The 24,719-nt window shown below is 48.6% G+C and overlaps 1 protein-coding gene across 6 annotated transcripts in view; it reads left to right on the forward strand.

Annotated features, from left to right (window-relative positions):
- SDK1 (sidekick cell adhesion molecule 1) overlaps positions 1 to 24,719 on the forward strand; it is a 963,824-nt gene that overhangs the window by 666,404 nt on the left and 272,701 nt on the right. For all 6 annotated transcript variants that reach the window (XM_045387966.2, XM_065541579.1, XM_015447042.3 and 3 more), the window contains exons 11-14: positions 1,638 to 1,805; positions 3,778 to 3,880; positions 7,004 to 7,180; positions 19,202 to 19,338. In XM_045387966.2, coding sequence (XP_045243901.2) covers positions 1,638 to 1,805; positions 3,778 to 3,880; positions 7,004 to 7,180; positions 19,202 to 19,338 — 585 coding nt within the window. The remainder of the gene's footprint in view (positions 1 to 1,637; positions 1,806 to 3,777; positions 3,881 to 7,003; positions 7,181 to 19,201; positions 19,339 to 24,719) is intronic.

Raw genomic sequence — 24,719 nt, forward strand, 5'->3', positions numbered from 1 at the left:
TTCTTGGAAGAGAATTTCTCCATGGTCTCTGGTGGTCTCAGGATGAAACTGTTCCATCTCAGATCATTAGATTCTTCTAGGGAGTGTGCACCCTAGAGCCGTGGCATGTACAGTTCACTGGAGGGTGTGCGCTCCTGTGAGAATCTAATGGCACTGCCAAACTGACAGGAGGAGGAGCTCAGGCAGTCGTGCTCGGTGGCCACCGCTCACCTCCTGCTGCGCAGCCCGGTTCCAAACAGGTCTGCGGCCCAGGGCTTGGGGACCCCTGATTTACAGAATGCCCACCAGGTGCAAGATACCGTGGGCACAAGGATAAATAGGACAGACAAGATCCCTGCCTTCTAGAAAGGGAAACACACATTAGAAAGAGAGGAGAATTGTGCACATGTTGCTCTTCACTACCCGTGCCCTTCAGAGAGTGCCTCAGGCCTCCTCGGGCCTTCCCGTGTCAAGCACTGGATGTGAAATCACTCTGCTAGCACTCACTTCTCCCACTGTGAAGTGGAGCTCTTCCTTATGACGTTCAGAATTAAGGATCACTGTTTTGTTGAAGAAAGATGCTTCCAGGACCACATCGTTCCATGCCCTCCCCCGTCAACCTGGGACGCTGCAGCCCACCGTGGGTTCAGTTTCTGGGAAGGCTGCCTTTGCAGTTCCCATAGCCCCTTCCACGAGGGCCACTGAAAGAACAGCACACAGAGTCCATCCTGAACAAGTCTGTGCTGAGTCTTGTTGATTCTCACGGATGAGCTCCTCATACTTGCTGGCCTGTATCGGGCTGACGTGCCAAAAGCCTTATCTTTCTCTTCTGCTGGAAAACCGCATGGCAGCTTCTCGAGTCTCAGAGGCACAATCCCGGCACTCAGACACGGCTGCTAAAGATCTGGGACACTACAGATCAATAACAGGGCTGGGCTCTTACTGTCTCTTGTTTTCCTGCCTAATTTTGAACATCATAGCTTTGTATAAAAATGTTTCAAATACATGCAGATATAAAGAAAACTAAAAACCGGTCACCCAAAAATAGCAATCGCATTCATGGATCGTAGTTTGTTTAACCAAATCTCTCAATATTGAGCAAGTAGGATGTTCTTGGTTTTTGTTATTCTAAACAGTGCTAGCAGATACCGCTTCAGTTATTTCTTTGCATACAATTTTCACTTTATTCTGATTATTTCCTTAAGTTATTTCTTTGTTGTATTAGTCCACTCTCACACTGATATAAAGACATACCTGAGGCTGGGCAATTTACAAAGAAAAGAGGTTGAATTGAGTCACAGTTCTGCATAGCTGGGGAGGCCTCAGGAAATCATAGTGGAAGGTGAAGAGGGAGTAGGCTCATCTCACGTGGCTGCAGGACAGAGAAGGAGCAAAGGGGGAAGTGCCAAACACCTTTAAGCCGTCAGATCTCATGAGAACTCCCTTGCTATCAGGAGAACATCGTGGGGGAACCACCCTCAGGATCCAGTCACCTCCCACCAGATTCCTTCCCCGACGTGTGGGGATTACAATTCAAGATGGGACCTGGGTGGGGACACAGAGCCGAGCCATGTTACTTGTTTATGGCTCTAACCACTATCTTCCTTTCCTCCCAGTGTTATGACTGTAACGTGCCTCTTTTCTCTACTGTTCTTCAGAAAACCACATTCTGGCCAGTGGCTCTGTCCGGATTCCTAGGTTCATGCTTCTTGAATCCGGGGGTCTACAGATCGCACCCGTCTTCATCCAGGATGCCGGCAACTACACCTGCTATGCGGCCAACACGGAGGGCTCCCTGAACGCATCGGCCACGCTCACCGTGTGGAGTAAGGAGCAGCCCTCACACGTCAGCCTTTTATTAGCCACGGTTTAATCATCATGTCGTCATGTGCTTCGGGGATGTCAACATGCCCTTGGGCTTGCTAATTTAATCAAAAGAGAATGATTATTTTTACAACTAGTTTATAGAAATCTGTTGAGAAATGAAATTTTCAGTGTCTAAAAGAATAATTAGAAAATGTATTCAGATGTAATGGGGGCATTGCAGGAGAGAGAAAAGATTGACTTCTTAAAGTCAGTGGAGATACTACACAAAACTAGCTCAAATCACAAAATTGATGTGTTGGTTAATTTTGTAAGCAATTTATAAGACAATTAAGAATTAAAATCCTAAAGAAGGAATATTTTGCCATACAATTATTACGAACAACTAAAACACTTCTAATATATTAACTATCAATGTTTCTTGTATATTAGGAGTGAACTGAAAGGAAAATCTTCATTGTTTCTCCAGCTTTTGCCCTTTTTTTAATCAACAAGACATGTTCTGGAAATGCAGAGTGGTTTTCTGGAGCTTAAACATTGGACCAAATGGCCCCCCATTGCCACTTTTTAGCTTCAGTTGCCAATATACTTTCTCCTCTCTGTCTCGTCTCAATCTGTACTACTAAAAGCTCATTATTCAAAAAGCAAAAGAGCGCTCACTCACAGATTTTTACAAAGCTATCTACATGAGGAGAGAAAGTTTTAACTTGCTTGAGGGAGTAATTTGTTAAAATGCCATTCTTCCAGAAAAAGTAAATCATTGTGCTTTATTTCATATTTGTCTAGCATTTTCTATCATATAGTTGGTGTCCACTTTGATAAACAACTCTTTCTAATTTGTTAAGTGTTCTAAAATGATCATGAGTTTCAAGGAAATTAATCCAAGTTCCCACTATGCTGTCAAGTACTAAAAAGCAGCTTTTGTTCCATTTGGTGGATGACTCTCTCAATCACTTCGTTCATTATATATCCCTAAATAGTAACCATACATTTAACCCATTTATGCCTGAGGTTGCAGTTTTGTGAACTTTTGCAATCAGAACTGAAGCAATGGCCTTGAGCAGTAGGATATTAAAAAGCTTATGAAAAAGTGGCATCTGAATCTCCGTAGATCATTCACCAGAAAATTTTGTGGATCGCTGAGATTCAACATTATAATGACACTAGCCTGACTGGGATAACACTTTGCTGGCTTTACAGAACATTTTCACACACTCTGCCCACTTTAATCTGTACAACTATTAGTGACGTTAGCATTCCCTTCCATAGCCAGGAAAACTAAGATGCAGAGATGTATTTCTGGACTCATCATTAGCAGAGGTCAGGCTTGGCCTCCAACTTAGCCTCCTGACTCCCAGGTTCTGGGCTCTGTTCCTGGAAGCAGAGCAGGTCCCCCTTAGAGGTATGGGTGCCACAGTGACCCATCGCATGGGCAAGCTGCAGGTCCCCACCCCGTACTGGCTTGCAGGAGGTGGGCAAGTCACTGCATCTCTAAGCGTCCATCTTCTTTCCTGAAGGCTGAGAGCAGTAATATGACAGCCCTCACAAGAGTGTCTGGAGGAATAAATACAACAACTTAAACAAAAGCATTTGGCAGACTCACAACATGCCACACAGACGCTAGAAATGACTAGAGTGATGGTCATCTAGGAAGAGAATCTAGGTTTTATCTTAGCGCCTAGAACCTCATCCACACCTGCATGGGATGGTCGGTGTTCATTTACTTCCATGGTGTTTGAGGTTAAAGGTGATTTAGGAGGGGGGGTGGGTTGACAGACTTTGCTGCAGTGGTTGACTTTTTTTGCTTGTTGTTAACTCCCCTAGCATTTCTGAGAACGATCCATTTACCCTCACTCTGCCAAGATGAGAGAAAACTTAGAGGTTGTGATGTCAGATGACCAGGGCATTATCCCCGCGAGGGCAGAAACTCTCAAACTTGTCATGTCGTCTGACTCGGGACTTGTGTTTTTTCAGATCGGACGTCTATCGTCCACCCTCCTGAGGACCACGTGGTGATTAAGGGGACCACGGCTACGCTGCACTGTGGAGCCACGCACGACCCCCGGGTTTCCCTCCGGTCAGCACAATCAGTTACAATGCTTTGGGGCTTGTTGATATTCTTTGAGTTTCTGAAGTGAAGTCGAAATGAGGAAGAAGAATTGGGGGAACTTTGATTTCAGCGGCAGGTCCCTGATTATGGCATCTTCTGGTTGTGGGCACCATCATTAATCACACAAATCCCATTTTCCACTCCAGCCTTATGTATTATTTACAGTGAGCTATGTTCCACTTCATGACTTTAATGCTGCTTTTCATGATTTCTTCCTGCCAAGGTTAATACACTGTCTGTAAAACGTACTTGTCAGAGGCTGATACTCAGTGAGAGAAAAATCCAGAGGGATCGACTAGGATTCAGCAGTGTTTACATGGGGGCTGTGCCGCTCCCTGCTGGGGGGAGTTATTTACTCTCCGGATAATTTCATCGTGAAATGGCGGGGAGGGAGGCCTGTGCATGGGACAAAGGCAGCCACAGCCCCCGGCGCACTCATGGGAAGGTACATGCCAAGAAGGAGACCAGATGTGAGGGTTCTCTTTTTTTTTTTTTTTGAGACAGACCCTCGCTCTGTCGCCCAGGCTGGAGTGCAGTGGCACGACCTCAGCTCACTGCGAGCTCCGACTCCCGGGCTCACACCATTCTCCTGCCTCAGCCTCCTGAGTAGCTGGGACTGCAGGCACCCGTCACCATGCCCGGCTAATTTTTTGTATTTTTAGTAGAGATGGGGTTTCACCGTGTTAGCCAGGATGGTCTCGATCTCCTGACCTCGTGATCCGCCCACCTCAGCCTCCCAAAGTGCTGGGATTACAGGCGTGAGCCACCGCGCCCGGCCAAGGATTCTCTAAAGGAAAGCTGATATCCCGTCTTTGTTTGAATTCAGGTCAGGAAAGTAACTGTGCAAAATATGAGACTCTAGGTGAAGTTGTGGCAGCAGACAGGTGGGCGCCAATGGGGAACTGTTCCCTGAAGAGCAGCCACCTTCAGGATAGTTTTAAATGTTTGGAATCAGCCTTGAAAGTAAAAAAAGAAAAATCCAGTCATCAGAGTATTTCCACTCCGGCCTTACCCCAGAAGGGGCACAGTGCGTGAGTCGAATGGGCAGACTCAAGACGCCCTCCTACTTTCTGGGGCCCCTCACCCAGAGCAGAGGGGACGGCTGTGGGTGCACGGTCAGCAGCAGGACGCGGAGACTCCGCGGCTGTTCTCTCGCGCTTCTAGCGGGCCTTTGGCCAGTTGTAAATTTCCATGTCTCCACCCAACTCCCTGGGGTTTCCCAGGGCTCAGAATTCAAATTTGGTTTAGGTACCAGGGTGCCGAATGTAAAACAAAACAAAGAAACAAAAACTAGCAAATGAAAGATGACCTAGAACACCCCCGCCCCCCGCCCCCCCCCCCCCCCCCCCGCCCCCGTGGCTGCCCTGGAGACGGTCGTCAGGCCTGGGAAAGAGCTCCTTCGTAAATGATTTGGAGTATGACTTCGAGGAAGTCTGCTTTCTGCTACTCTGACAGCTCAAAAAGAACCCCCTCGGATCTCTGTGGTTTCCTCGTAGCTTGTTATATGTGATTAAATTGGAGGCCCCTTCCTGAGATGGAACTGGGTTACTCGCTCTCAGGGCGCCCCTCATCCCAGGGTTGCTCTGCCCTGAGGAGCGCCAGGCCCTAAGTGGCCATTCCAGCCGGATGCGGTGCCCTGGGGTGAGCAATCTGTCCATCTCCCTCTTGTGGAATCGGCCCTGTTCTATCTCAGGGTAATTGCTGATAAGAGTAGTTTGTAAATGTCGGTGCTTATGAATATGAAGGCTTTAAAGAACTGGGCACATTTTGAAAATCCGATCACATTATGGAAAAGAAAAACAGCACTTTCATTCCATATAGCAATGAGTGCTGCCCCTGCCCATGGTCATCTAAAGACTGGGCAGCCTCTCAGTTGATTCTGTATTTGAAAAGAAAAATGTGCTCAAATTGCTACAGATAGATTAAATGAGAAAGAAATGCAATTTTAAGGACCATCTGCCAGAATGGTCAAATTTTAAGAAAATATGTTTTTGAAGTGTGCTTTTTTTTTTTTTTTTTTTTTCATGAGTTGAGCAATTCCACTCTGCAGTTTTTTTTTTAAATAGTCGTTGCCTCCTGTCCAGACAATACTCTTGTCCTCCAGGAGCATTACCGGGGCAGGAATGTTGGGTGCCATTTTCATAGGTGACAGGTATGCCTGTGGTTCTACGGACTTCTCACCTCTAGAACACAAGATCAGTCAGGCAGGGGCAGTCATTTTCATTGCTCTGTTTTTAACCTCAGCGTCTGTTTGTGTTTTATGACCAAGATATCTGGTTGCTTTTCTTTTTTATTATTATATTTTGGTTTAATTCACATGCCATAAAATTCACTCTTTTTTTTTTTTTTTGAGACAGAGTCTTGCTCTGTCACCCAGGCTGGAGTGCAGTGGCTGGATCTCAGCTCACTGCAAGCTCCTCCTCTCGGGTTCACGCCATTCTCCTGCCTCAGCCTCCTGAGTAGCTGGGACTACAGGCACCCGCCACCTCGCCTGGCTGGTTTTTTGTATTTTTTTTAGTATAGATGGGGTTTCACCGTGTTAGCCAGAATGGTCTCGATCTCCTGACCTCGTGATCTGCCCGTCTCGGCCTCCCAAAAAATTCACTCTTTTAGGCCAAGTGCAGTGACTCAGACCTGTAATCCCAGCACTTTGGGAGGCCGAGGCGGGCAGATCCCTTGAGGCCAGGAGTTCAAGACCAGCCTGGACCACGTGGCAAAACCTCATCTCTACTAAAAATATAAAAAAAAAATTAGCCGAGCATGGTGGCACACACCTGTGGTCCCAGCTACTCAGGAGGCTGAGGCACAAGAATTGCTTGAACCCAGGAGGTAGAGGCTGCAGTGAGCCAAGAGCGTGCCACTGCACTCCAGTCTGGGCCACACAGCAAGACTCTGTCTCAAATAACAAAAACAAAAAAAGCAAAACAAAACAAAAAGCAAAGAAAAATCACTCTTTTAAAGAGCACAATTCAGTGGTTTGTAAAGTGCATTCACAAGATTGTTAGTTGCTTGCTTTTTAAGAGACAGGGAAGGAGCAGTGATTCTGTCCCTGTGGGGTTTGTAACTCAAGACCATTTGCTTGGCCCACAGCTACATTTGGAAGAAGGACAACGTGGCCCTGACTCCATTGAGCACACCTAGGATCGTGGTGGAGAAGGACGGGTCCCTTCTCATCAGCCAGACGTGGTCGGGTGACATCGGTGATTACACCTGCGAGATTGTTTCTGAAGGCGGGAACGATTCTAGGATGGCCCGGCTGGAAGTGATGTGAGTACTGAGATGCCTGGTATTAGTCAGTTCCCAGTTATCTCGTTACTGCACCCCTGTCAGTGACTGCCACTTCACACGTGTCACACCCGTCTTGTGTCCCAAGTCAGCGGTCAGAGGCCAGTGCGTCATGCTACGTAGCTATGGATATGGACAAGGTTTTTCTGTAGTTTCTTTAAACTTCAGAATTGAGAAGTTTTGTTTTTCGTGTAGGTGGTGTGATCATTGGTTCATATCCCCGTGGATCCTTTTTGTCATATTTTTCCCATGGACACTTTATCCTGATAGGCCCTGTTTACCACTCTGCGCTTAAGTAGCAAGTTCATTTTTCCACGTAATGCCCTTGAGAGCTTCCAATCCGTGAGAGATGCTGGGGTGGAACCGCTGAGGTGAGGTCATTCCCATGAAAGCCACCTGGACTTGGGGTTTCAGTGAATCCCAGCTGCCTCTCCGTGGGTAAATACTTTCCATTAAGTCTTGTGAAATCCTGAAAACAGAAAGCAAATGCCCATTACTTCCAATCTGGACCTTCCTGGGGGATCCGAAGAGCCCAGGTGGGAACCGTCAATCTCCTCTGTCTCTGCTGTCTCTTCCTCCACTCCCCTCTCTATTTATGGAGCAGAAATACCTGCTGACACATTCTCTTTTTCTGACATGTATTTATTTGCTTTTTAAAAGCAGTGCTCTCTCAATATTCCCTGAGTGCCTGAGTATGAAAATAAAACCTGAAAATAAAGAATCCCAACCGAGCACTCGTCAGGGCAGCGGCCAACTCCGGGGGCACACCCAGCCCATCCGTCCCTGGCCACCGTTTGACGTGCTGGGCCATTCGACAAAGGCAATCTTGAGAGATGTTCCTCATTGGACCCTGCCCCCTTTGATCCAGGAAAGATTCCGTATACGAAATCATTGCCTAAAAATAGAATTTGAACACTCTGAGTATAGGAGCCCTGTCTCATTGATCCTTGAATCCCGAGACTTCAGCTGAGGGGATTAAAAATGAAAAGAATGCTTGCTAAGTGCCGAGCATGTGGCTTCTGTGTCTGCCACAGGCACATGGAAATGAGTGGAACTCACCAACAGCTTTCCTCCAGCCCCTATTTGTGGATGTAAAAGGTTCACGATGTGTAACAGCCAGTCTAGAAGGCCCTGTGGTGCCATCCATTCCTGAAAAAAAAAATCCCATCCCACCTCCTGTTCTGTCTCCTTCCAGGATGATCCCTTGTTCTCTTTAGACAGCAGAGGTCATTGTGGTTAGTCGTGAAGCGGCAGGAGTCCCCATGGCTCTACAGAATCAGCCATCGGCGGTGGGGTGAGGGTCCTGGTGCTGCAGCTGCAAGCCTGGCACACAGAGGGTCCTCCACAGAATCACTGAGGGTCCAGGGCTGCGACTGCAAGCCTGCCACACAGAGGGTCCTCCAGAGAATCACTGAGGGTCCCGGGCTGCGGCTGCAAGCCTGCCACACGGGGTGTCCTCCAGAGAATCACTGAGGGTCCTAGGCTGCGACTGCAAGCCTGCCACACAGAGGGTCCTCCAGAGAATCACTGAGGGTCCCGGGCTGCGGCTGCAAGCCTGCCACACGGGGTGTCCTCCAGAGAATCACTGAGGGTCCTGGGCTGCGGCTGCAAGCCTGCCACACAGAGGGTCCTCCAGAGAATCACTGAGGGTCCCGGGCTGCAGCTGCAAGCCTGCCACACAGAGGGTCCTCCAGAGAATCACTGAGGGTCCCGGGCTGCGGCTGCAAGCCTGCCACACAGAGGTTCTTCCAGAGAATCACTGAGGGTCCAGGGCTGCGGCTGCAAGCCTGCCACACAGAGGGTCATCCACAGAATCACTGAGGGTCCAGGGCTGCAGCTGCAAGCCTGCCACACAGAGAGTCCTCCAGCTTTTGTGTACACACGGGGCAGGCAGGTCTCCCCCAGCCCCTGCCTTCAGGCATTGGAGCCTACATCCCTGGGCTCTTTCTGCCCTTCATGAGCCCCAGCCATCCACTGCCCCTGCGGCTGGGTGCCCGTCATCCGTGGGCTTCCCCAGAGGTTTCCTGATCATGCACCCCTTAGCATTCAGCCGCAGTAGCACTTCCTGCTGTTCAGTTACCAGGATGCTGCCTGCAGTTCTTCCCTGCGTGCAGCTCATGCTCCTGGTAGCCCTGATCATGCTGCAGAGGGCGAACATGTCTTCATGGCTCCTTCTCCTCCTGGCACAGAAGCACCTTGGAGGCACTGTTTTGAATTTTGAGTGCCTGACGTAGTGTTTGGTATATAACAGGTGTTCAATAAATGTATGTTGGTTGGTTGTTGCCTGCCTGCATGCATGAAGGAATAATGAATGTGTGGATGTCTCCGCCCATTGGCAGGCCCCCTTCTGTTCCCCACTCTTACCTTGATGCTCACATGCCCTGGTTTCCCCACCATGGGTAAACAAGCAAGCTCATGTCACTCTACCAAAACCCAGACAGCAAGTACCCAAAGCCCTCATCCAGCCCTGCTCCTGCCTCTTTCCTCCTCCCTTTCGGATCTCAGGCTGAGGATTTTTTTTTTTTCATTTTGATAATATAGGAGGATATGGCCAGTGAGTTCCTAGGAGCTGTTGTACTATGCACATTTTTTAAACTACCTTTGAGAACCTTAGATCATCCATCGTTGGTATCAAATAAATACGTGTTAGCAGTTCATAAAGACTCTGTCAGCAGAAGCCAAATTGCATACTTCCAATATAGCCCATTCTTTTTATTCTGCACAATTTTATGTTCTACTGATTTACATGTCTTCCCTACTATTTGCTTATTTGATTTCCTCTAAGTAAAATACATTTTTCAGCAAATGTTGCTGTATGTATAAAATAATAGGCTTTCTGTAATGGTAAACCATCTCATCTCTAAATATAGAAATCTCTGCAAATTTGTGATTCAAACCAATTTAAGTACAAACTGGTTACAGAACTGATTTGGAAGACAGTTGTTCCTCATGAATTGTTAGTGTCATGAAGGGCTCCTCTATCCCAAACCTGGATGAATTGGTAAAGGTGTTCCTTCATGGTGTTTCTTTAGATCCAACAGGGCTTGACTCTACAGCAGTGGCAATAGAATGATAATAATAATAACCCATAATTGCAGGGCATTCTGTCCTTCTCAGGTAACTTTCAAACTGAGCTCTGTAATGTTTCCATCATTTACTCAGATAACCAAAAAAAAGAAAAAGAAAAAAATCTCATATTGCTAAAGGGAAGGGACTGAGAGGTACTTATGGCTAAACAGTGTCCTTCAGAGGAGCCTGAAAGCCTGTTTTCTCCTTGCCTCTCCACTTCAGTTAAAAGCTGCTTTGTTAAATATAGAAATTAGGAGCCTTAGAAGTGAGCTTTCAAAAATAGACCAGCCATTGGCCTCTTCTCACGTCTGTTTGCCCTGTGTTTTACACTTCAGCACTAAGCTTCACCTCATTAAGGCTGAGTGAAGGGGCGGCCCCCGCACCCACCTCACACCCGGAACAGTCCTGGTGGGGCTGCTGGCCAGCAGTGGGGCCAACAGGAGCAAGGGACGGCCCAGGAGGCCCTGCCCGCCTTTCACTCCTTGTGTGACTTTGGACAAATCACCTCACTTCTCAGCCTCGGCCTCTCACCTTGTAGACTGGGTGTGGTATCATTCATCTCAAAGGATGGCTGTGAGGGTGGCATCCACCTGGGGTTTGTAAGATCCTGGTGTGGAAGCCAGCTGGGGAAGGATGCTCTAAGTTACAGCTCTTTGTGCTTTCTTACCATTTTATACAAGAATGCTGTTTTCCCCTTTCCTAACAGCACCCTGCCTCTGGGGCTGGGAACTTTCTAGCCCTTTACCCTGCATTATTCTGACCACATTATGACCTTCTGACATCGATTCGAGATGTGTCTGTTTGCTGTTGAGTCCTCAATGCCTGGACCAGTGCCAGGTATACAGTAGGAACCTAGTAAATGTCTGGGTAAGCCTCTCTCCACTTACTGAGCTGAAATGAGATGGTGTCTTTTGCCTTACTGAGGAGGACCAATTTAGGAGGGCTCTGCCTTCATCCTCCCCGAGAGAAGAGGCTTCTAAAACTCCAGATGGTTCCATGAGGCAGCCTGTAAATTAACCACACAAGTCATCATTAAATGCTGGTCACCCCTTGTTTTAGTAGCGTCTTTCCTCTAGTTTTCTAGTGCCGTGGGGACAGGACCCGGTTTCTCGGATGACTTCATATTCCCCAAAGCATCTTCCTGTATTGAGCACACCAGAGGGACCAGGCTCCTAAGGCCTTATGGATTGATTAATTGTTAAATCATTTAAAGACCCAATTAACATTTTGTCTCTCCTCCTGAAATCAGAGACTAATTCTCATGAGCCTGGAGAAAACCCAATTTACGGAGCTGACTCGGAGGCTCTCAGGCAGTGGGAGAGGTTGCTTTCTATAAAACCACTTCTGCCAAAGCCATCATAAGGAGTGAAGAATTTAATACTGTTTCCCTCAGAGTTATCAAGCCCCGTCATCTTCATCCTCAGAGTGAAGTCAAAGAAGATGGGTTTGACCAAGTCATCATTTGCGCATTAAAGGGCCAAGGCTTTCTATATAGAAAAAAAGTACTTATCTGATCCTCTTCTGCCAGAGCAATTACCCCCTACAGCCACAATTCCACCAATTGCTTTCTTTCAAGTCTTTTTTCAAAACTGTTTTTCTCACACACACCTCGCTTCATCTCTCTCCCGTACAGTTGGGTTTCTGTTACTGTTGTTGTTAATTTCTGATATTCCTGAGGTGTCCTGTGCCTGACGGTGGTTTCCCCCCTATTCTCTTTAAATTACAAAGTGACTCAGCACTGGGCTTCGCTTTCATTGTTCTCTGGGACCTCTTCCATTTATCAGCCTGTGCGCTTATCACTGTCTGTGAGTCACTCCGCTGATCATTTATCTCCTTTCAAAGTTGGCAGAGTAATGCTTCGACGCAATCTATCCCCATTAGATAAGATTTTCTGAAATGGATTCAGAATATATTAAAGCCTCATTTATCTGTTATTGATGGGTTAGTCAAGGATCTCACAAAGGTTCATTTTCTAAATAACCAAAACTTATTATTTAAAGAAATAGTGGCCGGCCGCAGAGGCTCACGCCTGTAATCGCAGCACTTTGGGAGGCCGAGGCAGGTGGATCACGAGGTCAGGAGTTCAAGACCAGCCTGGCCAAGATGGCGAAACCCCATCTCTACTAAAAATATAAAAATTAGCTGGGCATGGTGGTGGGTGCCTGTAATCCCAGCTACTTGGGGGGCTGAGGCAGAGAATTGCTTGAACCCCAGAGGTGGAGGTTGTAGTGAGCCGAAATTATGCCACTGCACTCCAGCCTGGGCAACAGAGCAAGTCTCTGTCTCAAAAAAAAAAAGAAAGAAAGAAACAGTTTATATTTCCAGAATAAGGCATGCCGTCTTTTATTGCATGTCTCAGATATTGCGCATTTGTTTTTGTTTTTTTACAAATTGGAAGTTTACACCAACCCTGTGTTAAGCAAGCCTATTGGTACAATTTTTCCAACCGCGTGTGCTCACTTAGTGTCTCTGCGTCACATTTTGGGAATTCTCACAATGTTTCACACTTTGTCACTATTATTGTATCTGTGACGGTGATCCCTGATCAGTGATCTTGAATGTTACTATTGTAATTGTTTGGGGACACCATGAACCACACCCATGTAAGATGGCAAACTTAAGCTCTAAATGCCGTGTGTGTTCTGACTGCTCTACCAACTGGCCATTCCCTGTCTCTCTCCCTCTCCTTGGGCCCCTGTATTCCTTGAGACCCGCAGTGTGAAATTTGGCCAGTTAATAATAACCCTGCGAAGGCCTCTAAGCGCCCAAGTGAAAGGGAGGATTGTACATCTCTCACTAGAAAGCAGACTGGAAATGATGAAGCTTAGTAAGGAAGGCATGTCGAAAGCCAAGACAAGACAAAAGCTAGACCTCTTACCCCAAACAGTCAGCCAAGCTGTGAATGCAAAGGGAAAGTAATTGAAGGAAATATAAAGTGCTCCAGTGAACACACAAGTGATAAGAAAGCGAAACCGTCTTATTGCTGATGTGGAGAAAGTTTGAGTGGTCTGGAGAGAAAAATCAAACCAGCCTCACCATTCCCTTAGGCCAAAGCCTAACCCAGTACAAGGCCATAGCTCTCATCAGTTTTGTGAAGACCGAGAGAGGTGAGGAAGCTGCAGAAGAAAACTGGAAGCTAGCTGGGATTGGTTTGTGAGATTTAAGGAAAGATGCCGTCCCCGTAACATAAAAGTACAAGGTAAAGCAGCAGGTGCTGATGGAGAAACTAGGTAAGTTATTCAGAAGACCTAGCTGGGAACAGTGATGAGGGTGGCTACACTAACAGGAAATTCTCAGTGTAGGCGAAACAGCCTTTTATGGGAAGAAGATACCATCTAGGACTTTCCTAGCTACAGAGAAGTCAGTGTCTGGTTTCAAAGCTTCAAAGGGCAGGCTGACTCTCTTCTTAGGGGCTAATGGAGCTGGGGACTTTAAGTTGAAGCCAACACTCATTTGCCATGCTGAAAATCTTAGGGCTCTTAAGAACGATGCTCGGTCTACTTTGCCTGTGTTCTGTAAATGGAACGGCAAAGCCTCGGTGAGAGCTCATCTGTTTACAGCGTGTTTTACTGAATATTTGAAGCCTACTTTTGAGACCTGCAGCTCAGAAAAGAAAAATTCCTTTCAAAATATTACTGCTTATGGACAATGTACCTTGTCACGCTAGAGCTTTGATGGGAATATACAAGGAGGTTTCATGCCTGCTAGCCCAATATCTGTTCTTCAGCCCATGGATCAAGGCGGAATTTTGACCGTCAAGTCTCATTATTTAAGGACTATATTTCATAAGACTATAGTTGTCATGGATGATAATTCCTCTGACGGATTTGGGCAAAGTCAATGGAAAACCTTCTGGAAAGGATTCATCATTCTAGATGCCATTAAGGGTGTTTGTGGGCCGGGCGTGGTGGCTCCCACCTGTAATCCCAGAACTTTGGGAAGCCGAGGTGGGCAGATCACAAGGTCAGGAGATCAAGACCATCACAGCTAACACAGTGAAACCCCGTCTCTACTAAAAACACAAAAAATTAGCCGGGCGTGGTGGCAGGCACCTGTAGTCCCAGCTACTCAGGAGGCTGAGGCAGGAGAATGGCGTGAACCCAGGAGGCAGAGCTTGCAGTGAGCCGAGATCACGCCACTGCACTCTCCAGCCTGGGCAACAGAGCAAGACTCCGTCTCAAAAAAAAAAAAAAAAAAAGGAATGTTTGTGATTCATGGGAGGAGGTGAGAGTATCAATATCAACAGGAGTTGGGAAGAAGTTGATTCCAACCCTTGTGGATAAGGTTGGAGGGGTTCAAGGCTTCCATGGAGGAAGTAGCTGCAGATGTGGTGGAAATAGCAAGAGAAGTAGAATTAGACGTGGAGCCCGAAGATGGTCTGAATTGCCACAATCTCATAATCAAACTTGTCCAGATGAAGATTTGCTTCTTAGAGATGAGCAAAGCAAGTCGTGTGGGATGGCGTCTACTCTTGGCAAAGATGCTGTGGATATTGTTGAAATGACAACAAGGACTTCGAATATTGCATGAACTTAGCTGGTAAAGCAGTGGCAGGGTTTGAGAGGATTGACTGTAATTTCGAACGAAGTTCTACTGTGGGTAAAATGCTATCAAACAGCATCGCATGCTACAGAGAAGTCTTTCATGAGAGGAAGAGTCCACTGACGCGGCAGGCTTCACTGCTGTCTCATTTGAAGAAATTGCCACAGTCCCCCCAGCCTTTAGCACCCACCACTCTCATCCAAGCAGGACCCTCCACCAGCAATGAGATCGTGACTCACCGTCAGCATCCAAGCAGGACCATCAACATCCAAGCAGGACCCTCCACCAGCAATGAGATCGTGACTCACCGAAGGCTCAGATGATTGTTCACGTTTTTTAGCATAAAGTATTTTTATATTAAGGTGTGTACATGTTTTTTAGACAATGCTATTGCACACTTAATAGACTGCAGTAGAGTATAAAGAGACCTTGTATGTGCACTGGAAAACCAAAACATGCGTGTGACTTGCAAATTGCGATATTCACTTCATTGCGGTGGTCGGGAACTGAACGTGCAGTATTTCTGAGATATGTCTCTCTGTCACAAGGCCCTTCACGTTATGAAACAGGTAATATTTTACACACAAGATATTATCGAGGGAATTTTCATAGAGGGGAGAGATTGAAACTGGGAAAAATCGATGTTTCCTTCCAATGCTTGAGTCCTGTGATCTACGGAAAAATCACACTTTGTACTGGTCCATCACACCGAGTGTGACTTTGAGTCAACGGAGTGACTTCGTGGGACAGTAGCAGAGAAGGATGCGTGCGCCTCTGCACATCACGGGCACTTGGGTCCTCAGGCACCACTGGGCGGGTAGCTCTTGCCACCTACACTGAATGCCTCAAGACTAGTTTGCTTTCTAAGTTCTTAAGTATTTGTTTTTAATCTTTTAAAAAAATCTTTTTACATCCCTTCAGCTCAGGCTCTTGCGACCATTTTTGCTGTTCGGCGTGCCTGCTTCTGGTAGATCCTTCTCCTCTGCTGCTTGTGGTCTGCTGGCAGGAGGGAAATCAGAAACCACTCTGACTAGAATCACATCCTAGCTGAGGGGGCAGAGGGACGGAGGGATATGTGTGAGCATGTTCCAGGGACTGAGAGCTGACCCCTGGAGGACAGAAGCTGCCCAGGGAGTAGCCTCCATTTCAGTGAGTGTCTGCACAGCACAGCAGCCCCAAGAGAAAGGCAGTCCCCTCACCTGGAAGATGTGTCATTTCTGTGTGAATTCTCACCTGAGGCTAAGAGAAGCATGATTTGAAATCAAGTGCAAGAGGCCGTGTTTTCACCTCTGTGGGAAAGACAGACTTTCAGAATTTAGAATTCGATCAAACATAACCCCCTCGAGGTCATCAGAGAAAGTGTGCAGAGACACGGCAGCTTGTCCGGGGCCACAGGTCACCCATTCCTATTGTCTCCTAGGAGCCTGTCCACATCTTATAGCATATGGTCACCTGGCCCAAGAATGTCTGTTTTGCAGGGTTTGTCCTGAGCTGGTTGTACACCCTCTCCTGCTCTGGCTTCTCTCCGACTCCTACTGTGTGTGTCTGCAGAGCTGCCTGGCTCCTCGAGCCTCTAATCCACCTTTAGTTTCACGGTCTGTCTCCCGTCCTGACTATTACAGATGATCATCTGACAGTGTGTCCAGTCTGTGAGAACAGCTTCCAATGAGCTGCCCTTGGGGTCCCAGAGCCAAAGTCAAGAAGACAGTCCAAAAATTGTGACCATAAGCTCGTTCCTGATCTCTCTGTGCAGGCCACTGCATTTCTCCTTGACCCTGTCTGGCCTCTCTGCCACCCAGGGCAAATCCTGCATTCCTACCACCCTCACTGACCCCAAGCCTCCCAGAGTTGAATCATTGGCCGCATGGTTGAACCCAGTCTCCAGCCCCTTCCACCCCCCAGAGGTCAGAAGGCTGAGCCGTCACCGCTGGCTCAAAGCCCCAACCCTCTAATCCCCATGGTTGGCCTCCCTGGCATGGCCAGACCCATCCTGGAAGGATCTTGGGGCCCACCATGAGTCCCCCCAAGAAGCATAAGCTCAACTGTGGTCTGAGAGGCGCACCATGATGACAAAAACCATCCCAGTAATTCAGGAAACTTCAACGGTCTAGAAGTTCCATCTCAGATCAGATACATTCTTTATGATAAACTATCTTATTTGGCTGTGTCTGTCAGATTTGTTTGTATTTTCTTTTCAGGTGGGACTGTTTGAACAACTTTGGTTTAGTTTCAGACCAAACTGATTCAGATTGCAGGGGCGGGGGAATAGGAAATGGGGCTTGGGAGAAGTAGAATTGATATTTCTATCCTGGCATTTCCGCCTCTAGTGGAGATTCGGTTATTGGAGAACTGAAATAGAAATGACAGCTCCGCCCAGGTGCAGTGGCTCATGCTTATAATCCCACCACTTCGAGAGGCTGTGGTGGGATGATTGCTTGAGGCCAGGAGTTTGAGACCAGCCTGGACAACATAGTGAGACCCATTCTATATAAAAAATAAAAAAAAGAAACGAACGGCCAGGTATGGGGGCTGATGCCTTTAATCCCAGCACTTTGGGAGGCCGAGGCGGGCGGATCACGAGGTCAGGAGATCAAGACCATCCTGGTTAACATGGTGAAACCCCATCTCTAATAAAAATATAAAAAATTAACCGGGCATGGTGGCGGATGCCTGTAGTCCCAGCTACTCGGGAGGCTGAGGCAGGAGACTGGTGTGAACCCGGGAGGGAGGCGGAGCTTGCAGTGAGCCGAGGTTGTGCCACTGCACTCCAGCTTGGGCGACAGAGCGAGACTCCGTCTCAAAAAAAAATGAAACGAACAATTCCTTTTCTGATTCAAAACTTAATTCACAGTTAAAGAGAAAACAAGACGACATCCTGGGCTCACGTTTATTCTTTATCGCACTAACGTACAATGTAGTCGCGGTCTACATTAGAAATATTACTATGCTTATAAATGGTGTGCATGGATTGGAGCTGTGTTTCTTAGGGAGCTGAAAGCACAAAACAGCTTAATAAATTTCAAGATGTAATGAGTACATTTTTAAAATTAAAAATATCAAGTATAATTATGGCTTTTTGTTCTGACCTGTGTGGGTCAGCAGTAATTGATGTCTAAGAGACCAAAAACGGGTTAGCGGTAAGCCAGGTCACTCTCGGCATCCCCTCTCCCCGGCACTGCCTGGCAGCATTTATAGAGGGGCAGCCAGCCAGAACAGCCCCGGCACGGGATCCTGCCCCAGATTCAGGAGACATGAAGGTTGAATACGGGGCCTGGGCAGCTCATGGTTTTAAGGTTATAGAGTCAGCCTTGGTAGAAACTACATAGTAGGGTTTTGCAGCTTTGTCACTGGTAAATCCCAGTAAAAACCTTTTTTTTTTTTTTTTTTTTTTTTTTTTTACTGGTAAGTTATTTAAAGAATTTATTCACTTTAATTGCATTTCCATTTTATAGCCTTGCTGATGTGTTCTTTACCATTTCCATGGGATTTTAGTTACTGTTTTCACTACATTTTCTTTTAAGTGCTTCCCCCAAATCCCCGTAACTCCAGCAGAAGACATAATGACAATGTAACCTCATGCTGTCAATAAATGCGGCAACTGTGTTGTCTGAGAATACGTGCGGGCATTTTCTCTCATAACTCCAAATGGCTACTGTTGGAAACGTTCCTGTGAAATGTACCGGACCTTTTCCTGTGTATGTGGCATTTCCATTGCCAGCTTCTAGTTGTAAAAACAAATTGTTGACCAAGTTTTCTCAATTAAATAATGCATGTATAGGCCGGGCACGGTGGCTCACGCCTGTAATACCAGCACTTTGGGAGGCTGAGGTGGGTGAATCACGAGGTCAGGAGTTCAAGACCAAACTGGCCAAGATGGTGTGAAACCCCGTCTCTACTAAAAATAACAAAAATGAGCCAGGTGTGGTGGTGGGCGCCTGTAATCCCACCTAATAGGGAGGCTGAGGCAGAGAATCGCTTGAACCCGGGAGGCAGAGGTTGCAGTGAGCCCAGATCGCATCACAGCACTCCAGCCTGGGCAACAGAGCGAGACATAGTCTCATAAAAAATTTAAAAAAAAAATAATAATGTATGTGTTAACGTCTACGTCCCCTCTCCCTATTTATGTGACAGCGTTAGTACTTGTTTTGGTAGCTAGCATAAGGGTTCAATGAAATTATGACCAGTAAACAAAATAACACTGTGAATAATGAAGCTGGGTTTTGTCTGTCCCTTTTTGGGAGGAAGAGAGTTAATATTTGCGTTTGGGGCATATTTTATGTTCTTCACTTCCCAAACATGACACAGCAGGACAGGCTGCTGTAAGAGCTCAGGCTCACCATGGATTCTGATGTGTGTTTTCTTCTTTTTCCTTTTCATCCCCTTCGATTCAAGTGAACTGCCTCATTCACCTCAGAACCTCCTGGCCAGCCCTAATTCTTCCCACAGCCACGCCGTGGTGCTCTCTTGGGTCCGGCCCTTTGACGGAAACAGTCCTATTCTTTATTACATCGTGGAGCTGTCTGAAAACAGTAAGTAGCAAAATGGAACTGTCACCGTGGACGATAATCAGATCTTTGTGTGTGCTCTTAATGTCCTTAACCTTTACTTCTGGGTCAGATCCAAAACAACTAATAAAAGGCTGTAATGCTTTTCAGGGTTTCAAACACAGCCTGCCATTTAGGAAAGAGAAAAAACCATGCAGGACCTGAGAGAGGGAAGGGAAGAAGTCCTTAGTTAGAGAAGCTCTCGGGGGAGAGTGGATTTGGGGCCCCATGGGAGGGCCGTGCACACAGGGCTGCTCCGAGCAAAGCCCCGCAGTGTCATTCCCAGGGCGAGCTGGAAATGGGTTAACAATGCCCGCCACCTGGGTGCCTTGAGAGTTTGCCGCCACCGCCACTGCTCACGTCTGTGGGAGGTTTTCTCCAGCGTAGACGTGGTGCCACGTGTTCAGCACCCTCTTCCCGACTCACCTTCCAGGACCCCTCTGCCCCTTTACCACTGTCCTTGGAAATCTTCTGCATGAAACACGCTCCTTCTGTGGGCTACTCACAGCCTTGGCTTTCCTCCAGCCGCCAAGCCCTCCTTCCCTTCTCTTCCTGGCTGGCTGGGTGACGTGTCCCCCACTGTGTGCACCCACTCACGCCTCTCCGCTCTCCCTGGAATCTCTTCCTGAGAAATCGCATGCCTTCCTGTGATTTTTAGCAGTGTATTTTCCTTGATAACTCAAACATTTATATCCTTCACCCAGGCCTCCAGGATCACTTATGGAGCCCAGAGGCTTGATGTCTGTATCGGGCTGTCTCACAGACCTCTCCAACTTAACCTCTTTCCACTACATTTTTTATTTTATTTTATTTATTTATTTATTTTTTACCTCCTCCAGCCACCCAAATCTCTACTCCCAGCACCCTGCATTTCTGTATTCCTCTGCCGGAACCCTAGGAATAGTCCCCAGTTCCTTTCCCTGGACCTCAGCCCCCACCTCCACACCCCCTGGATCAGCAGTCCTGTGAGTCTGTTAACTAGGATTCTGATCCCTTTCCTCTCTGCCTCAGACCACTGGTACCTCTCGCCAGGACCACTGCAGCAGCCTTCCAGCCGGCTCTGTTTCCTCTTCTAAACCATTCACCTACCAGCAGCAACACTGATCTTCTAAGATACACCCAGACCAGGCCACTCCCCTGTACATGTCCTGCAGGGATTCCTGCTGCATGCAATATAGAAGCCAAATGCCTCGCTCCCTGTGCAGCCTCGGGTCACCCTGTGCAGCCTCGGGTCACCGTGTGCAGCCTCGGGTCACCCTGTGCAGCCTCGGGTCACCCTGTGCAGCCTCGGGTCACCGTGTGCAGCCTCGGGTCACCCTGTGCAGCCTCGGGTCACCATGTGCAGCCTCGGGTCACCCTGTGCAGCCTCGGGTCACCGTGTGTAGCCTCGGGTCACCCTGGGCTACTGTGTTCTTTCTACACACCCGTCAGCCATACGGGTTGCATGAAACTCAACGCGGGTTTTATGTTGACTCCCCGAATGGGCCAAATATCTCATCTCAGGGCCTGTTCCTTCCCCTGGAAACCCACAAGGCTAGATTGTTACCCTTCATAATAGATAACCCATTACCTCCACAAAGAAGCTCTCCAGCACGCCAGCCCGATTTCACCTTGTGCTTTTGTTGTTGTTGTCGTTGTTTGTTTTGAGATGGAGTCTTGCTTTGTCACTCAGGCTGGAGTGCAGTGGCGCAATCTCAGCTCACTATAACCTCTGCCTCCTGGGTTCAAGCGATTCTCCTGCCTCAGCCTCCCAAGTGGTTGGGACTACAGGCACCCGCCACCATGCCCAGCTAATTTTTGTTGTTTTAGTAGAGACGGAGTTTCACCATATTGGCCAGGTTGGTCTCAAACTCCTGACCTTGTGATCTGCCCACTTCGGCCTCCCAAAGTGCTGGGATTACAGGCGTGCTCGGCCTCCCAGAGCGCTGGGATTATAGGCGTGAGCCACTGCACCCGGCCTCCAATTTAACCTTTTAATACCTAAGCTGGAGGCCTCCCTCTGTTATCCCATCTGTATTAGTCCATTTTCACACTGCTGATAAAGACACATCCGAGACTGGGCAATTTACAAAGGAAAGAGGTTTAATGGAGAACTCACAGTTCCACGTGGCTGGGGAAGTCTCAGATCATGGTGGAAGGTGAAAGGCATGTCTCACGTGGCAGCAGACAAGAGAAGAGAGCTTGTGCAGGAAAACTCCCCCTTGTAATAACCCTCAGACCTCACGAGACTTACTATCAGGAGAACAGCACAAGACAGACCTGCCCCCGTGATCCAGTTACCTCCACTGAGTCCCTCCCACAACTCATGGGAGCTCAAGATGAGATTTGAGTGGGGACACAGCTGACCCACATCACCCATTTATTCCAGATGGGGGTCTCCTTCCCTGAGCCTCCCCGAGGCAGAGCCAGACGCAGGTATCATGGCTGTTACCATGATCCACTTTATTCGGCCTGTGGTTGTCTCCCAATGACACTGGTGTTCTAAACTGGGTCCCTGTTTTCAGGACAGCTACGAGTGGTGCACTCTCGGGTACCCTCCCCTGAAACCCAGCTCCCCGTGGGTCCCTGGCACTGCTCACTTCTCTGGGGCAGATTCAGCATGGGTCCTGCCATGGCTCTTCCCAGCTAACGCCAGCCTGTACACACCTCCTGCAATTATTGACATATTTCTCCTAATTATGACATATTTCTCCTAATTGTGAGACTTCCCCAGCCACGTGGAACTGTGAGTTCTCCATTAAACCTCTTTCCTTTGTAAATTGCCATTTATTTCTCCTAATTACCTTTTCTACACCCTCGCCCTCCCCTGGTAGAGGTTTCCTTCTGATGATACGGTATGCTCACACCACAGCCACAGCGTTTGATTCCCATTTCATAGCTACGGGAATGGATGTGCAGAGGTTGTAAGGCACTGTCACCTGCCCAGGGTCCCATGGCGATGGGAGGGGAAGATGGGATCCCTGCGCTGTCTGACTCCGGAGTCGGTGCTCATCAGGAGTCCACAGAGGAGTCTTGGGGAGCAGAGCGTGCCGTTACGCTACAGTGGGGCTTCATGGAGAGGCCGCACTTGGGCGTCGGTCTGTGTGGACATGGAGGAAGCCACTCCGGGAATCTGAAGAACCATTATTTGAGTTCTGCACCATGCAAACCAGTTCACCGAGGGAGGGCCCAGAGGCAGTGCGTTATTCCGTGTCTTGGGCGTCTAAGGTTACACGCTCCAGTCCTGGGCACCACCTCAGAGTGAGGCCAGAGTCCAGGCCCTTCTCCCCCTCGCAGGGGCATCTCTGAGGCCGGAGTCCAGGCCCTTCTTCCCCTGCAGAGGGGCCTCTGCGAATCCCACTCTGGCCTCTTTCCTCCCAGAGACAGGGCAGGTTAGAAACCAGCCTGCGTGTAGACGGCCATCGTAGCTTCCACTCACCCGAACGGGATAGGCCAGGGTGTTACTGATTCAGAAAACCTCTGAGAGGACAGAAGAATTTCCCGCGGATGGTGTGGCCATGCTGCCTGTACGTAAAACAGGACTTGACAGTGATCTGGGTGGAGAGAGCGGGATGGGGCAGAGCTGGTGTCGTCTGAATTCTGGTTCGCATCCACCCTAAGGACAGCCCCCATCAGGCGCTACCACGTCAGGCTTCAGGACTGTGTCTCCTTTGTCTTGGTGCCTCTCATTCCCTGCACGTAGTAGGCACTCAGCAAACAAAGTGAAATTCATCTCTCCAGGGGAGTCCCCTTGTGAGGGACTGAAAATTATAGTCCTGGGCCATCTTCCAAAACAGAGGTGTTCTACCATCCCCCATTTCCATGAAGGAAGGCTTTGCTTTGAGATGCCCGGCCAGCGCTCTTCTCAGCTGATAGCGGGACTGGCTCCTCCAGCCAGTCACCTTGCCTCAGTGAGAAGCAGGTTTCATGTGTAACTATCCAGCCAGCCAGGCGTTACAGCGGTGAATCCAGACTGGGCGTCTGCTCTGCACTCTGCCAGGTGCTGGGTGCTGGGGGCAGAGCCCAGACGTTACAGCGGTGAATCCAGACTGGGCAGCTGCTCTGCACTCTGCTGGGTGCTGGGTGCTGGGTGCCGGGGGCAGAGCTGACCCGATCAGTCTCCACTGCGAACAGCGAGGAGACGGCCAGAGGCACCGACGCAGCCTCCACGCTGCACGTTCCTGGCGAGGTACGTACGTAGTAATGTGACTGTATAGAAGGCAAGTCGGAGAAAGTCTTCAAAGAAGATGTGACATGAGGCCTGGGCCAGACGGGCGATGAGGGGACAGCATCAGCAAGGGCCCCTCAGTGCCAGGCCTCCGGGCTCGGTGGGAAACAGCTGCCAGTGAGATGGGGCTGGGGCATCGCTGGCGGCACATATTGGTGTTACCTGGGAAAGTTCTTCCTCCTTCTTGGTGGCTCAGATCGAATATCACTTCTGCAAGTCCCTTTACACCCAGGCAGAAATTTTCCCTCCTCAGGACTCCCATGCTGGCTTCTCCTTCCTCGGGGCTCCCATGCTGGTTTCTCCCTCCTCGGGGCTCCCATGCTGGTCTACATGCTTCCCTTCGAGCACGTGCATCATAGTTCCTGACTTGTGTCCATCTCCTGGCAAGACTGGGAATCCCTTCAGGGCAGGCGGGGTCCGTGTGTTGGTCCTCTGTGCTGTGACACCAGCAGAGTGCCTGGCACACGCAGGATGGCTCTGTAGGTGTCCAGCTGCTTTATTTCACTCAGAAGGGGACAGAAAACGTCGGTCATCCCTATTAGCCTCTGGCTCTCCTGAAGCTGGCTGACATTCCCAGCTGTCTTTCCTTCAGAGCCTGGAGTGTGGGTATCGTGCTGTTTAGAATCTAGAGTAGGTACCATGGTTGCCTCCTGCCTATTCTGATTTCCACTGTGTGAAGGAAGCCCGTGACCTTGGCTGAAGCAGCCTGTGCTGCTACCGGCTGGTTGGTCCGCGTCTTCCTGTCGTGGCAAATAGGAAGAGCAGCACCGTCATCTGGGCCAATGGTCTGGTTTTTATTTTTATTAGCAACAAATGCCCTTAAGAAGCAGCTGAACACGCTGGCTAATTAGAGCCAGAAAGAACAGCTTAGCAGCAAGTGCACTAAAATGGAAATTGCACTTGGCCTACACTCAGCGTGTGCAAGTGGTCAGCACTAAATAACGCCATCTACTAGGTCTGTCCCTCTGGCTACTCGGGAGACACTCCACAGCCAGCTCCTCCTGGCAGGCTGACTGGGATGCCGTTCTCCTGGAAGCCAGGGATCCTGCAGGGGCCAAACCTATGTGATTTAGTGGCCAAGGCAGACACTTGATCGCCTCTGCCCTGACGACATTCCTGCCACTGCAGAAGGGCCTCTTCCGAGCTCTTTGGAGCAGAG

The sequence above is a fragment of the Macaca fascicularis genome, chromosome 3 (assembly GCF_037993035.2).
Source record: "Macaca fascicularis isolate 582-1 chromosome 3, T2T-MFA8v1.1".
NCBI lineage: Eukaryota > Metazoa > Chordata > Mammalia > Primates > Cercopithecidae > Macaca > Macaca fascicularis.